Here is a 17,394-nt window from a genome sequence, read left to right on the forward strand (position 1 = left end):
CGGTACTACAAAACACATGGGACTTAGAAAATGTAAAGAAAACTACAACCCATTAAATTACCAAAGTATTATGTCGCCCTCTTGTGGTGGGGGTGTGAATACCATCCATCAGTGTAACATGTTTTACAAATGCAAATTGTATATTATTATAATTTTTTGTATTTTATTTTAAATGTAATCTTTATTTAACGAGGCAAGTCAGTTAACAACACATTCTTATTTACAACGACGACCTACCCCGGCCAAACACGGATGACGCTGGGCCAATTGTGCACTGCCCTATGGGACTCCCAATCACGGCCGGATGTGATACAGCCTAGATTCGAACCAGGGACTGTAGTGACGCCTCTTGCMCTGAGATGCAGTGCCTTAGACTGCTGGGCCACTCGGGAGCCCTCTATATAAGATAGAGCCACAGATAAAAGGAGACTTAGTCAAAACAGTTATTTACCAGAGCTAATTGCTCAATGTCAGTGAATTACATACTTTGTAACTGTTCATTTCAACAGCCTGACCCTGACACTTTGTTTGGTAAATTTAGGGATGGGGTATGTGAAATGTAACCACTGAAATTCAGAAGGACTGAAAGTCCATGAGCTGGCATGATCTTTTGAAACATATTTGGAGCTATACATTGTAGACAATGTATAAAAAAATAGGGCAATTACAACCTTAGATTTTTATAATAGGTTAAGTTTAGTGACAAAAGTATAATGAGTTAATACATTGTGCCTGTGTAACTTAGTAAAGGCCTATAGGTGGCAGTCTTGCCTCTGACATCTGACAATGGTCGAGTTTGTTTTCAAGTCGAATCAAATTGTATTTGTCACAAACCCGAATACAACAGGTGTAGGTAGACCTTACCGTGAAATGCTTATTTTACAAGCCCTTAGCCAACCATGCAGTTCAAGAAAGAGTTAAGAAAATGTTTACTAAATAAACTAAAGTAGAAAATAATAAAAAGTAACACAATAAAATAACAATAATGAGGCTATATACAAGTGGTACCGGTACCGAGTCAATGTGCTGAGGTACAGGTTAGTCGAGGTAATTTGTACATGCCCCGGGTAGGCGGAGTTTGCTCATTTTAGACAATTCCATTGGTCCTTAAAAAAACATCTCCACTCACGTGGGGCACCGGGCCATGCAAAACGAACTCAACCATTGCTCTCCAGGGAGGGTTGTAGATGTCCTCTGTACAGTCTACTCTCACACAGCAGGGTTAGTCCTGAGCTTCTGGCTGTAACCAAACAAAGGCTGTCACTAGTTGCTGCCCCTACACTAGGATCAGGAAACTCTCCTCTCTCTATGCTTTAGCGCTCAACCTCCCTCCCTTTTCCTCCCTCTTCTCCCGCAGTGCGTTAACCGGCACATCCCTACACTAGAAGCATAAATGCGCTCAACACCCCACCAGCCAATCAAGAGCCGGTTAACGCACTGCGGGGAGAGAGGGAGTGAGAGCACTAAGCATACAGAGAGGAGTTTCCTGATCCTAGTGTGGGAGCAGCAACTAGTGACAGCCTTTGTTTGGTAAGAGCCAGAAGCTCAGGGCTAACCCTGTTGTGTGAGAGTGGACCGTACAGAGGACATCTACAACCCTCCCTTGATTTATCTTCAAGGGAAGGGGCTTGGTCATCAAGTCAAGTGAGGCTATTAGGGATGGTGCAGACTCGACAAACTAGCTTCGTTGTTAACACTTGGGGGTGTGCAGAGGAGAGTCCTTGGGATTAGGGGCTGGAGGAAGGCTTTCGGCTGGCTGGTGGCTATCTTTACAGAGAACAAGGAGGTGAGATCTCATTGTCTTTGGCTGTCCATTACACTCCGTTTCTCTGCATCATCACATTGCAACAAAGCCTGGACCCCACTATGGAGGATGGGGAGGTGTGTGTGTTGGGGGGTGACCTCCAGATTTCAGGAGAGTGACCTGGTGCACTTGATAAGCTTACAGTGCAACCCATTTTGAGGAGAAGTGCATTCTGAAAGATTGTAGATAACAAATTCTGCAATACTGCACAGGGTTTTTAAATGCCTGAGGTTGACTCCTTTTGACTGCTCGAGAGAGAGAGAGAGGTGTAAGTATCTTCTAAAATATCCAGTGGTTTTACCTAGGGAGATAAGTCTAGGTGTAATGATATATAGTACAACAGTTTCATATATTATTTTTGTCTTTGGATGGGATGACATGGTAAACTTTAGTTTGCAGCACCTGCTATAAGAACAGCTATTACCTTTATTGATGCATGTGGTCTGTCACATGCTCTCGTAAAGTCTGGGAAATGTCATGTGTGGGCATATTTTGTTGCAATGTTATGGGGTGCATTTTGAAATGTAATACTCAATTGCTGGTCATAAAATGATGCAGATTCATTTTCATTCCCACAGTATTGTCTGACTCTTATGTTTGATCAAGCAGAACTGACTATTGCATAGTAGTCCAATCTCTTGTCCCTGACTAAATACATTAACCACCCTTATTACTTTAAATACCAACACAACTAATCTACTAGTTGAATATAGTTATAGATATCAATATTAAAAGTGACACATGTATGCACTGTTAAAACTTCACTGTTGCTGCTGCAACACATGTTGTCAGTAGTTTTTACATGCTTTCTTGCTGCAGTGGGGCAGTGATGTTTGCGACATACATCCCCGAAACCTGGGATAGAGGTTTCGATTGAGTAATGTCCTTGGTGTGGGAGTATGGAGTCAGTCACTGACTGGGGTTCCCTTCAGCCAAACAATCCATGCGCTGTTCTCTGTTCTCAGACTGACTGTAGATCAGAGGTTTCTCTCCGCTGGGGTCTATTCATAAGACCGCTCCATCTATGGCCGTCCTTCTCCCCATAGCCTTGTGAATTATTCATCAAAGTTGCATCCCAAATGGCACCCTATTATCTATATAGTGCACTACTTTTGACCATAGCCCTGTGGGCCTATGGTCTCTGGTCAAAAGTAGTGCACTATATAGGGAATGATATTCCATTTGGGACACAGGCCAGGAATGACCCTCCCTGGAGTGTGAGAGCTAGAAGTTCAATACGCCCCCTCAAACAGCACGCTGCTACCACCTTCATTTATCAGAGTGTTTGCATTCAGCTACAGCCACTAGTTTTTTTGATAAGCGTTCTTTGAATGAAGCCCTTTGACCACAGTGTAGGTGTGTCTTTAGAATTAAAAGGTCCACCGAGTTGGGACCCATTTTGATTTGTTAATCATTAATGAGGAGCATTTATGATCTTTCATGCCTGAGATGATAGTCATCCTGTGTTATGATGTGTTTATAGTTTCTGCCTGCCTTGCCCAGATCACGGTTGAGTGAAGTCAGTCTGTACTGCATGTCTGGATCTGCCACACACATCTGAAGAATGTAACACACGCAGGTAGCCAATGGCAGAACAGTCAACTGTGAGCATGCAAGGAACTGTCGCAAGGTGTACGTGTGTGTTTGTACTGTACAGATACACTCACCGGACAGTATATTAGGTACATCCGCCCATTCACGAAAGTGGATCACTCCTACAGACGTGGCTTGTTATATAAAGCAGGCAGACGGGCATCAAGGCATTCAGTTACTGTTCGATTGAATGTTAGAATGGGCAAAAYGAGTGACCTTAGCGACTTTGAGTCTGGTATGATTGCCGGATCCAGTATCTCAGAAATGGAAGCCCTCCTGGGCTTTTCACGCACGACAGTGTCTAGGGAATGGTGCTACAAACAAAAAACATCCAGTCAGCAGCAGTCCTGTGGGCGAAAACAGTTTGTTGATGAGAGAGGTCGAAGGAGAATGGCAAAAATCGTGCAAGCTAACAGGTGGGCCACAAACAGACAAATAACAGCGCAGTACAACAGTGGTGTGCAGAACGGCATCTCGGAACGCACAACTCGTCGGTCCTTGTCACGGTTGGACTATTGCAGCAGACGACCACACCTATCAGCTAAAACCTAGAAGTTGCGGCTCTAGTGGGCACGCGATCAACAACACTGGACAACTGAAGAGTGGAAAAACATTGCCTGGAACATGACAGCAAGTTCAGTTTACTTGAGTGGCCTGCGCAGTCCCCAGACCTCAACCCAATAGAGCATCTTCGCAGCATGAATGTACCGCCATCCAATCTGCAGCATCTGCGTGATGCCATCACGTCAGTATGGACCACCATCCCTGTGGAATTTTTCCAATACCTTGTAGAATGCCCCGAAGAATTCAGGCTGTTCTGGAGGCAAAGGGCGCTCCGACCCGGTACTAGATGGGTGTACCTAATAAACTGTCTGGTCAGTTCAGTCTCCACAGGCTGTCTTCCTAAGTGTAGGTTTGAGGTTGAGAGAGGTGAAGTGTCAACTATTACAGACCATGTGAGTGAGTTGTTAAGAGTTTCGTCACCATGAAATCCAGCAATATACTATGTTACCATAAGTCAGTGATGTAACATTTATGGATATTTGTAAGAAAAACTAACTTTTATGCTGAGACTTTCAAAAAGGTCATTATGAAACGGCCCCAAAAATCCAATGGACCCAAAAGTCCAATGGCCTAAAAAAATCTATATTGGAGCAAATCTGATATTGACATTTTGTCACATCGTATCAGGTTAAAGAATGTTCTCAGTGATTCATTGGGTTGGTTTGTTTTTACAGAGGCTAATGTGACCACAGAGAACACCAATGGCTTCTCTACCCCCCCCAACCCCTCCAACCTCAGGTGAGTTTCTACWTTCGTCAGTATCAGTATGTGCTGTAGATTTCTGCCTTACAAAGAGGAGATTTAGGTAAAATCTTATTAAAACACAGTCATAAATAAAACAAGWGTTATGGGGACTATTCTGTAACAACTCCCCATTTATATACAATTACAAAGCAATTAGTACTATGTAACAGAGGCAGGTGATAGGTGGTTCAGGTTGTAGTAATGTACATACTGTATGTCCATGTGTGATAAAGGATTTGTGAATCTATTTGGGCTTCCTCAAGCCGAAGTTCCATCTGAGAAGCATTCCTTACAAACCCTATTTGGTAACAATGTGGAGACAAACATTGACTTGTGAGTTTTACCATTAAATTAGGTCAGCAGCCACACAGTGACATAGCAGTGGCAGCAGCAATACTAGTGTTACGTGCTACCTGAGGAATCTGTACACTCAAACATAAACAAGGAACCTGTCCCAGACAAGCAGAGAGTGCAGTGCTGTTATTGACTTCACTGAGATAACATCCTGGCAGCTAACAGGCTCCAGGCTACAGTCTGGAGCTACTTAATCCCTTCAGGGCTAGGGGAAAAGGTGAGAGCTCCCGGCATGGGGCCTTAGCCTACTGACCATATGCTGCGTCAGAAGGACTCCTGCTGCCACCCGGGCCATATGTCTCATGCCTTATACCCTCCACACGAATGCCTATTCTCAGCAGGTGGATATGGGCAGTTAACATGCACTAGCCAGAGCAATGTTAGGCCCTGACATGACATGCTTCTCTTTTAGGTAGGTTCATTGCTCCTATATTCTTTTGTGGCATGAAAGAGGATGGCCGTCAACTTAGCATCAATGTACCTGTTCAAGTTGAATAATTCTTTCGACACGGTAAGGTTTAATGGAGCAGAATAACAGTGCGTGGCGTGTCAGTTAGCCACTGTCATCTACAGGGCCAAGAGTCCTGGGATTTATATGTCTAAGTTGATTGATCCCAGGCAAGTCAGCAAGGTGACGTTATTCCTGTTTGATTCTGACTGTCAGGCAGATCCAGGCATAGGCTACCCTCCATAAGTTAAGGTTTAGTCCTGCCCAGCGACTGTTTTCCTTATTAAACTTGGCACCACTATGACCTATAATCCGCTAGACCTATAGCGGCTAGACAAGTGGTACTCGAATACTATTTGAAACATGACCCGCCAAGCCGCACTGCTTCTTGACACAATGCTCGCTTAACCCGGAAGCCAGCCGCAACAATGTGTCGGAGGAAACACCGTAYACCTGGCGACCATGTCAGCATGCATTGCGCCAGGCCCGCCACAAGAGTTGCTAGAGCGCGATAGGACAAGGACAACCTCGAAATAACACTCTGAATTTGAGGTAGGATGGAACTTTTGGCTCACATCATGACATCCCAATGTGATCTGATTATAATAGACCAATTACTTTTTCGTCTGCGTAAGGGGGTGGGCTCTAAGCAATCCTTTCAGCCAGTCAGGGCTGTGTAAATATCTTCAAATTTGTTTCATTACACCCACACGATCAGACTGACCATTTCAAGGACTGGACGAGGCTCAGGGAAATTATGGAAATATATTTTGGAGTTATTTTCATTAAACACATGATTTAAAATTACAAAGACTGCCGGGAGGCTTAAGAAGTAAAATGTTTTTGGTGTTTATTTTTGGTCGGGACCCACGGTCCATTTTGACCCTGTTCTGGGTCTGGATGCAAACTGCAGTGGCGCAGTCTGCCTATTGAGTATGGCTGGACTAGACCATTGTGTTTTAATGTAATAGTCACCTACCCTGTTCCTGGAGAGCTACGGTACCAGGTGTACAGGCTTTTGTTCCATCCCAGCATTAAAATATAACACAGTATATAAATCACCTACAGTACGTTTACAGTGCATTCGGAAAGTATTCAGACCGTTTCCCCTTTTCCATATTTTGTTATGTTACAGCCTTATTCTTAAATGGATTAAATATTTGTTTTTGTCATCAATCTACAGACAATACTTCATAATGACAAATTAAAAACAGGTTTTAGAAATTTTGGCAAATTTATTACAAATAAACTGAAATACCTTATTTACATAAGTATTCAGACCCTTTGCTATGAGACTCAAAATTGAACTCAGGTGCATCCTGTTTCCAATGATCATCCTTGAGATGTTTCTACAACTTGATTGGAGTCCACCTGTGGTAAATTCAACTGATTGGACATGATTTGGAAAGGCACACACCTGTCTACACAGGTGACGGTGCATGTCCGAGCAAAAACCAAGCTGAGAGGTCAAAGAAATTGTCCGTAGAGCTCCAAGACAGGATTGTGTCGAGTCACAAATCTGGGGAAGGGTACCAAAACATTTATGCAGCATTGAAGGTCCCCAAGAATACAGTGGCCTCCATCATACTTAAAATGAAGAAGTTTGGAACCACCAATTCTCTTCCTAGAGCTGGCCGCCCGGCCAAACTGAGCAATCGTTGGAGAAGGGACTTGGTCGGGGAGATGACCAAGAACCTGATGGTCACTTTGACAGAGCTCCAGAGTTCCTCTGTGAAGATGGGAGAACCTTCCAGAAGGACAACCATCTCTGCAGCACTCCACCAACGAGGCCTTTATGGTATTTGGCCACTCCTCAGTGAAAGGCAGATGACAGCCCGCTTGGAGTTTGCACCTAAAGGACTCTCAGACCATGAGAAACAGAGATCCTTGATGACAACCTGTTCCAGAGCGCTAAGGAACNTGTGTAAATATCTTCAAATTTGTTTCATTACACCCACACGATCAGACTGACCATTTCAAGGACTGGACGAGGCTCAGGGAAATTATGGAAATATATTTTGGAGTTATTTTCATTAAACACATGATTTAAAATTACAAAGACTGCCGGGAGGCTTAAGAAGTAAAATGTTTTTGGTGTTTATTTTTGGTCGGGACCCACGGTCCATTTTGACCCTGTTCTGGGTCTGGATGCAAACTGCAGTGGCGCAGTCTGCCTATTGAGTATGGCTGGACTAGACCATTGTGTTTTAATGTAATAGTCACCTACCCTGTTCCTGGAGAGCTACGGTACCAGGTGTACAGGCTTTTGTTCCATCCCAGCATTAAAATATAACACAGTATATAAATCACCTACAGTACGTTTACAGTGCATTCGGAAAGTATTCAGACCGTTTCCCCTTTTCCATATTTTGTTATGTTACAGCCTTATTCTTAAATGGATTAAATATTTGTTTTTGTCATCAATCTACAGACAATACTTCATAATGACAAATTAAAAACAGGTTTTAGAAATTTTGGCAAATTTATTACAAATAAACTGAAATACCTTATTTACATAAGTATTCAGACCCTTTGCTATGAGACTCAAAATTGAACTCAGGTGCATCCTGTTTCCAATGATCATCCTTGAGATGTTTCTACAACTTGATTGGAGTCCACCTGTGGTAAATTCAACTGATTGGACATGATTTGGAAAGGCACACACCTGTCTACACAGGTGACGGTGCATGTCCGAGCAAAAACCAAGCTGAGAGGTCAAAGAAATTGTCCGTAGAGCTCCAAGACAGGATTGTGTCGAGTCACAAATCTGGGGAAGGGTACCAAAACATTTATGCAGCATTGAAGGTCCCCAAGAATACAGTGGCCTCCATCATACTTAAAATGAAGAAGTTTGGAACCACCAATTCTCTTCCTAGAGCTGGCCGCCCGGCCAAACTGAGCAATCGTTGGAGAAGGGACTTGGTCGGGGAGATGACCAAGAACCTGATGGTCACTTTGACAGAGCTCCAGAGTTCCTCTGTGAAGATGGGAGAACCTTCCAGAAGGACAACCATCTCTGCAGCACTCCACCAACGAGGCCTTTATGGTATTTGGCCACTCCTCAGTGAAAGGCAGATGACAGCCCGCTTGGAGTTTGCACCTAAAGGACTCTCAGACCATGAGAAACAGAGATCCTTGATGACAACCTGTTCCAGAGCGCTAAGGAACWCGGACTGGGGCGAAGGTTCACCTTCCAACAGGATTGCTTAGTTTGCCGGGTGGCCAGCTGTATGAAGAGTCTTGGTGGTTCCAAACTTCTTTCATTTAATAATGTTCTTGGGGACTTTTAATGCTGCAGACATTTTTTTGGTACCCTCCCCAGATCTGTGCCTCGACACAATCCTGTCTCGGAGCTCTATGGACAATTCCTTCGATCTCTCGGCTTGGTTTTGTCTCTGACATGCACTGTCAGCTGTTGGACCTTATATAGACAGATGTTTGCCTTTCCAAATCCTGTCCAATCAATTGAATTTACCACAGGTGTACTCTAATCAAGTTGTAGAAACATCTCAAGGATGATCAATGTAAACAGGATGCACCTGAGCTCAATTTCGAGTCTCATAGCAAAGAGTCTGAATACTTATGTAAGTAAGGTATTTCTGTTTTTCATTTGTAATATATTTGCAAAAATGTCTAAATACCTGTTTTCACTTTGTCGTTATGGGGTATTGTGTGTAGATTGATGAGATGTTTTATTTATTTAATTTATCTTAGTGTAAGGCTGTAACGTAACAAAATGTGGAAAAAGGGAAGTTGTCTGAATACTTTCCGAATGCACTCTACACTGTAAATGCTGTTGCAGACCTCAATCTTCCCAATACTTTGCCTTAGTGTGAGAATACCTCATTTAGACCTACAGTATTTGTTGAGAGAAATGGCTGATCAGTAATAGTACACTGGCAACATATGAGATCACTGCAGTGTTTTGGAAATAATGTGTTGTCTCCGGTATGATTTAAGATGCATTGTATAATTGTAATTTGTAACAGCACGTCTCATTTTGTTTAACTTTCTCCCCTCATGTTTCCAGTGCCTATGTCCAACAGGGCCTCTAAGATGGAGGATGATGAGGAAGAGGAAGGTATGAAGTTTGACTTTGACAACAGTGACGAAGAGTGCAGTACGACACCAGCAAACTCTGTCTCTGCCATGGCCAAGGGCTTTGAAGCCACTGTGATGGCGGGGCTTGCATCAAAAAGGAACACAATGGTCCCTAGTTCTGCCCAAGACCCAACAGTAAAGCCAAGGCTCAATGGATGGCCGTCTGCTGGAAAGGAGGACCAGAGCATGCACTCACTTCCTCATTCCAATAGCTCAGGTGAGTCTGTCGCAGCATGGTCATGGTCCCATTGGATCTCATTCATAATTGCTTGGGTGAGCTCTGCCATGCTATCATAGATAAGCTTGTAGAATGAGACTGCTATTGACTGCATTGTTTTTATCTAGGTAATAACTTAGTCTAAACGTGTATGTTTTGTTTTCCACAGAGATGGCTGGAAGAAGGTCTCCTGAGGGGTAGGATATTTACCTTTTATATCTATAATGACTTATGATTTAAACTGTATAGACGAAACCCATTCATATATTTATTCAAACACCTTATCTGTAATATCATCACAATTTCTTCCCAAACTTTGTTTCAATTGGGTAAGAGCAGAAGTTAAACAGTAGCAGATGTTCTCATAAGTTACTAGAGATCATTAACTCTGAGGAGAATATAGTCACTTTTACTGCTCAATGTCACAAACACTATTGATCAACTTAGCTATACAATGTTATACAGTACAACACAATGTCCACTGTATTGGGGCTCCCGAGTGGCGCAGCGGTTTAAGGCACTGCATCTCAGTGCTACAGGCGTCACTACAGACCCTGGTTCGATTTCAGGCTGTATCACAACTGGCCTTGATTTGGAGTCCCATAGGGCGGCACACAATATGCCCAGCGTCGTCTGTGTCAGGGTTTGGCCAGGGTAGGCCGTCATTGTAAATAAGAATTTGTTCTTAACTGACTTGCCTTGTAAAATTAAAATAAATGAATACATTAATTGTCGTCTGTGACATCAATTACTGCTCAAATGACATCTCCCCTTAATTAACCACCCATGGCAGCAGTGTCACTCCCAGATGTTTTGATGCCCATATTTGTTGCCAATGTTTCAGCCGCTCTGAGCTGGGAGTGTCAGGAGACACAGAGGGCTCTGGGAGAAGAAATGGCATTTATGAAGGTAAGGGACACTCTTGAACGCTTTGTTCAAATTGTAGGCCCAAGGCAGTACATGTACTGTATAATATGATTACACTCAGAAGTAACATCTGACTTTTCCTTGTTGTTTTATAGTCTATTGAGACAACTTTCCCTGGTAATTTGACTTTGAGTGATACAATGCCATAAGCCAGTACACATTGTAATGTTTGCCCCATGTCTAGCCTTATCTCTGTCAATGCCATCTCCAGCAGGATCTATGAATGAGTGCTACTACACCCCTATCTTAAAGGCTGACCACATAGACACTCAGACAGGTCTGTGACCCTCTTTCAGCAGGGCTGTGGTGTCACACATTGTGCGCTTCCCTACTTTTAGAATCATACTGAGTCACAAGTAGCACGATCACTGTACTTGTACACAGCCAATCTGTAAATAGCACACCCAACTACCTCATCCCCATATTATTACTTACCCTCTTGCTCTTTTGCACCCCAGTATCTCTACTTGCACATCTATCACTCCAGAGTTAATGCTAAATTGTAATTATTTTGTCTCTATGGCCTATTTATTGCCTACCTCCCTACTCTTTTACATTTGCACACACTGTACATAGATTTTTCTATTGTGTTATTGACTGTACGTTTGTTTATGTGTAACTCTGTGTTGTTTTTGTCGCACTGCTTTGCTTTATCTTGGCCAGGTCGCAGTTGTAAATGAGAACTTGTTCTCAGCTGGCCTACCTGGTTAAATAAAGGTGAAACAAAAAATAAAAATGTGACATCAGCACTGCATGGGGCACCAGCCCAGAATCACACTTAACCAATCAGATCCTTATCCATCCAATGGAAATGGATGGCTTATCAATAAATTGCAGACAAATCAAGGCTGTATTAATCAAGTACAGAGTAATCATTGCTCTAAAACAGAGACATCTATTTGAGTATAATAGTACATGATGGGCTACAAATCCCTGCATAGGCAGTCTCTCTTTCTCATAGGCAGAGTCTCTCTCTCCGCTTTGTGTGTGCGTACGCATGTTTATGAGAGATCTCAGTTGCATGTGTGATTTCTCCCATGTGTGTGTGTGTGTGTGTGTGTGTGTGTGTGTGTGTGTATATATATGAGATATCCGGGTTCCACATATGTGTGATCTCAGTGGTGTGTGTCCTCACAGCAGTGTGTGCATTATTTGTTCAGTTCAGGCACCGTATGGAGCCACCTCAGCCAAGGAGTGGTTCAGTGTGGTCTCAGAGCTCACTCTGCGACTGCATAAAGGTATATTAAACACCAGACTAGTCTAGTTTAGCCACCCTGTACGTGACCCACAGTCTAAGCTCCTCTAGTTCGTCTTTCTTGGTCATGCTTTTTATTTCTTAGATATCCCTAGTTATACAGGTAAGTGTGGGTTAAAGTTAGCAGAAAATAGACATTGCATTGTGCAAACCTCATTATTGGATATTAAACATATTACACCCCTTGGCAAACTGAATACTCCCTAATATAAATACAAAACATGTGCTGTAGAGCTAGATATACAACTGGACTTCAACTGGAGATCTGTCACTTTACATTTCAGCCACCTTCACCTCTGTAATGGGAGGGTATTTATTGACCAGGACATGAATCTTATTCTTCATCGATAGGGCATACTTTTCCACACGGAAACAGGCTTTCTCTCAACGCTGAGAGGGCCATAGCTAATTCGCCCCACACTAGTCAGGCTCGTAGGGATGGTTGAGATTTTCAGAGACTCCTGTCTCTAATGCTCTTGGTGCCGGGCAGAAATGCATGTGCGATACAGCTGCCTTCGGTCACCCTGCAGATTCCTGCCAGCATAAATACTTTCCCTCAGACGCCTCGCTTTGGTATGTGACGTCCTCAATGATGATGATGTGCCATGATTGCATACTCTGCAGAAAGTGGCCCACGATACCCATTGCAGAGGAAAATCCAGTGGGATTGTACACCAGATTGACTTGCCTCTGCTCTGTCTCTTCTAGTAACCTTGAACGTAGTCTATTGGCCTACTACCCACCATTTTAGTCTGGTTACTTTGCTATTTACTATGTTTACGGCAAAATAAACATGGGAGTGGTAGTAGTGCCCAATTTAGCCTTTTAACCAATTATCTAAGGTTGGAATGGTGCACTTCTCTCTTCCAGGGAAACCTCCCCCTATTCTTGATGTAGGAGGTCCAGGTGATGCAGCAAGTCCTGAAAATGAAAATGTGTCTAGTCCGGAGGGCCTGCAAAGTCCAGATGGTCTGGCCTGCACAGACAGCCCACCCAGCCCCACCAGTCCCGATAACGTCATGATCGATCCGACCCTCCGCCATGACATGACCAACTCGACCAGCCCTGATGACATCATCATGACTAGTCCAGAGGCCATCTTTAGGACCAGTCGTCCAGTGGTCATCTATGATGACGTGCCCTGTGAGAGCCTCCTCTCTCCTCTGGAAGGTGGGGACTCTGATACAGTGGTGTGTGTGTGTGTGTTTGTGCATGCATGCATGTTTGTGTGTGTGTGATTAATGTCTCCCCTGTTGTGTCAGATGACATCTACGAGGACGTCCAGAGGCCAGAAAGCCATCATGGCACCAACAACGGTTGGAGCGACAGTGAGTTTGAGAGCTATGATGAGCAGTCAGACAGCGAGACCAAAATACCCACTGTTGCCCGAAGCAGTAGTAAGGTAAGCTTCCTGTCTTGTATACTCCACTCTGCTGCTTTTGCAATGTCTATATTATGTGTTGTATTTGTTGCTCAGACCTTGTTGCTCAATACTTGCTACAATTATGTGGAAGGACCACCAGAGGGCAGGCTGGGCTCACGGATAGTAATGACACCCAAGGATGTCTGTTGAATCAAAGTAGGCACTGTGTCTGATGCTATGTCTTTTCCACAAGATGTCAGTACTATGTCGGCTCGCATACATTGAGCTCCAAAAGTGTTGGGACGGTGACAATTTTTGTTGTTGTTTTGGCTCTGTACTCCAGCGCTTTGGWTTTGAAATGATACAATGACTATGAGGTTAAAGTGCAGACTGTCAGCTTTAATTTGATGATATTTTCATCCATACCAGGTGAATCGTTTAGAAACTACAGCACTTTTTGTACACAGTCCACCGATTTTTATGGTACCAAAAATATTGGGACAAATTCACTTATATTTGTATTAATGTTGTCAAAAGTTTAGTATTTGGTCCCATATTCCTAGCATGCAATGATTACTTCAAGCTTGTGACTCTACAAACTGTTGGATGTGTTTGCTGTTTGTTTTGGTTGTGTTTAAGATTATTTTGTGCCAAATAGACAATAATGGTAAATAATGTATTATGTCATTTTGGAGTCCCATTTATGTTAAATGAGAATAGAATATGCCCAAATATCATACCACCAAGACATGCTAACCTCTCGCCATTACAGTAACAGGGGAGGTTAGCATTTTATATCATACCCCCAACACATGCTAACCTCTCACCATTACAATAACAGGGGAGGTTAGCATTTTTTGGGGGGTATGATATTTGTGCATCTAACTTTCTCACTCATCATTATTCACGATTCATTCAGAACAATTAGTAATCATGGTAGCCTCCACATTAATGTAGAAATGTTTAGAAACATATTCTATTCTTATTTACACAATGCATTATTTACCATTTAATTTCTATTGGGCACAAACTAATCTTAAACACAACCGAAACAAACTGCAAATGCATCCAACAAGTGACTATACAAAGGTACACTATATTGGGCGGCAGGTAGCCTAGTGGTTAGAGCGTTGGTCTAGTAACCGAAAGGTTGCAAGATCGAATCCCCGAGCTGACAAGGTAAAATCTGTCGTTCTCCCCCTGAACAAGGTACACTGTTCCTAGGCCGTCATTGAAAATAAGAATTTGTTCTTAACTGAATTGCCTAGTTAAATAAAGGTTAAAAAAATCTATATATATATATACACATACACACGTACAGACACCCCTTCAAATTAGTGGATTCGGCTATTTGCTGACAGGTGTATAAAATCGAGCACRCAGCCATGCAATCTCCATAGACAAACATTGGCAGTAGAATGACCTTACTGAAGAGCTCAGTGACTTTCAATGTGGCTTTCATAGGATGCCACCTTTCCAACAAGTCAGTTTGTCAAATTTCTGCTCTGCTAGATCTACCCCAGTCAACTGTAAGTGCTCTTATTGTGAAGTGGAAATGTCTAGGAGCAACAACGGCTCAGCCGCGAAGTGGTAGGTCACACAAGCTCACAGAACGGGACCGCTGAAGTTCGCAGCGTGTAAAAATTGTCTGTCTTCAGGTTGCAACACTCACTACCGAGTTCCAAACTGCCTCTGGGAGCAACGTCAGCACAATAACTGTTTGTCGGGGGCTTCATGAAATGGGTTTCCATGGCTGAGCAGCCGCACCCAAGCCTAAGATCACCATGCTCAATGCCAAGTGTCGGCTGGAGTGGTGTAAACCTCGCTCCCATTGGACTCTGGAGCAGTGGAAACGCGTTCTCTGGAATGATGAATCACGCTTCACCATCTGGCAATCTGGGTTTGGCGGATGCCAGGAGAACGCTACCTGCCCAAATGCATAGTGCCAACTGTAAAGTTTGGTGGAGGAGGAATAATGGTCTGGGGCTGTTTTTCATGGTTCGGGTTAGGCCCCTTTGTTCCAGTGAAGGGAAATCTTTAACGCTACAGCGTACAATGACATTGTAGACAATTCTATGCTTCCAACTTTGTGGCAAAAGTTTGGGGAAGGCCCTTTCCTGTTTCAGCATGACAATGCCCTGTGCACAAAGCGAAGTCCATACAAAAATGGTTTGTCTAGATCGGTGTGGAAGAACTTGACTGGCCTTCACAGAGGCCAGACCTCAACCCCATTGAACACTTTTGCGATGAATTGGAACGCCGACTGCGAGCCAGGCCTAATCACTCAACATCAGTGCCTGACCTCACTAATGCTCTTGTGGCTGAATGCAAGCAAGTCCCCGCAGCAATGTTCCAACAGCTAGTGGAAGGCCTTCCCAGAAGAGTGGAGGCTGTTATAGCAGCAAAKGGGGACCAACTCCATATTAATGCCCATMATTTTGGATTGAGATGTTCGATGAGCAGGTGTCCACATACTTTTGGTCATGTAGTGTATGTCTCTACTACGTGTGGGAATACTTTGGAACAGATTTCCCAAATTAAAATTACTTGGAGCTGATTTGCTTGTGTTTTTATAGTCTTATGTGCAACAATTAAAATGTTTGCTTGGGGGGACAAATAAAATCACCCACGGGCCGCCAGTTGGGGGACCCTAGAGTATACTTACAGTATATACCTATAGACAACAATACATTTGGAACAACATGGTGTAGTTTAGTTTGTTTTTTGGGTGTGTGTGTGTGTGGTGTTGTCCAGTGCCCCCTCATGGTGTGACCCCAGCGTACTTTTGGTAATGTAGTGAATCAATGTTTATATACTGAGGAGTAACTGTACACAGCTGGTTTAAATGCACTGCATTGCTTGCTGGATGAGGAAGTGATACACGTGTGTTCAGTAGTTAGTGGCTTTGTCAGCAGTCTCTCTTGGTTCCTCTTCAGCCTCTCTGGATATTCCCTGTCCATCCACTTACTGCTGCCCCTCCCACTGCTGCTGCTTAACTTTCTTTCTTCCCTGAATCTGTGTTGATTTAAGATATGTTTTTCTGAAGAGGCAGGAGTATGGTTCTTATAATATGAGGTATTGTTTGCTTGTATGTTTTTTTTTTATCACAAGGTTTTTCAACATTTAAAAAAAAAGGTTTAATTGGAGATTTGAAATTATATTTTGTGTGAGTTAGGAGCAAGGGGAAATGGTCTCTTTTTTTTAAGGGAAGGCAACAAATGTGTCTTGTCTTTGCTTGCTGAATGAAGGACTATTCATAAGACAATTCAACAAATAGAACCAATGTATTTTTATAATGACTATCTAAGGAGAATGACAAGATATTTGAGATTCTCTGTACTTTCTGAAACAAATCGTTGTTCTACCTTCAATTGACATAATTTTGTCAACCCTTTTCACATCTTGTGATTACACTGGTTGCCTCTCTTGCTTTCGCCTTGACTATCCTTCTCTTTCCTTTCTCTTTTCTCTCTTTTTCCCTCAACCCTTCCATCCGCTCACCTGATCTGGTGTCCTGTCCTTCCACCTTGCTTGTGGGGTCGGGGGTATTGGCATGGCGATGAACTTAGCTTTCTCAGGACATGTGGCGACTGAAAGAGCGCTGTGCCAAGACCAAGCAGGATCTGGCCATGCGCAGCTGTGACTTCAAGGTACTGAATCATTGTTGTAGAGTACAGTAAAAATACTGTATGACAGCGACTGTGTCCCATTTCTCTTAAATGGCTCCTTTACCTTATCTTACCTGCCTTGACTACTGGTAAGTGAAAAGACTAGTCTATATACTAGTCTATAATTGTTATCTGGATAATTTGGGTATCAAGTGGTCAAAAGGGATAGGAGGCAATGTAAAACTTTTTGGACACATCCTCTGACTAGCCTAGTTCTGGTCAAAGGATGGTTGATGTGGTCTCTTTAAAGGGGAAGCATAGTCTGCGGTGTCTCCTCTCTTTTCTCACATATTTACAGAGCATTATTCTCTCACCCTGTCTCTCTCTCTCTACTTTCCGCTTCACTTCACTTTCAG

At 43.2% G+C, this 17,394-nt stretch overlaps 1 protein-coding gene across 5 annotated transcripts in view; it reads left to right on the top strand.

The window, feature by feature from the left end:
• Nucleotides 1-1,011: 1,011 nt before the first annotated feature.
• Nucleotides 1,012-17,394, top strand: part of LOC111976787 (rho guanine nucleotide exchange factor 10-like protein) — a 31,145-nt gene continuing 14,762 nt past the window's right edge. The window contains exons 1-10 of one of the 5 annotated variants that reach the window (XM_024005912.2): nt 1,012-1,786; nt 4,636-4,699; nt 9,538-9,825; nt 9,995-10,022; nt 10,670-10,734; nt 10,964-11,029; nt 11,913-11,990; nt 12,878-13,177; nt 13,270-13,409; nt 16,940-17,020. In XM_024005912.2, coding sequence (XP_023861680.1) covers nt 4,663-4,699; nt 9,538-9,825; nt 9,995-10,022; nt 10,670-10,734; nt 10,964-11,029; nt 11,913-11,990; nt 12,878-13,177; nt 13,270-13,409; nt 16,940-17,020 — 1,083 coding nt within the window. In that variant the 5' untranslated portion in view covers nt 1,012-1,786; nt 4,636-4,662. Of the gene's footprint in view, nt 1,787-4,635; nt 4,700-9,537; nt 9,826-9,994; nt 10,023-10,669; nt 10,735-10,963; nt 11,030-11,056; nt 11,470-11,912; nt 11,991-12,877; nt 13,178-13,269; nt 13,410-16,939; nt 17,021-17,394 lie in introns of those variants that run through there. The other 4 variants (XM_024005914.2, XM_024005913.2, XM_024005915.2 and 1 more) reach the window with 4 other exon arrangements.

The sequence above is a fragment of the Salvelinus sp. IW2-2015 genome, linkage group LG17 (assembly GCF_002910315.2).
Source record: "Salvelinus sp. IW2-2015 linkage group LG17, ASM291031v2, whole genome shotgun sequence".
Classification (NCBI taxonomy): domain Eukaryota; kingdom Metazoa; phylum Chordata; class Actinopteri; order Salmoniformes; family Salmonidae; genus Salvelinus; species Salvelinus sp. IW2-2015.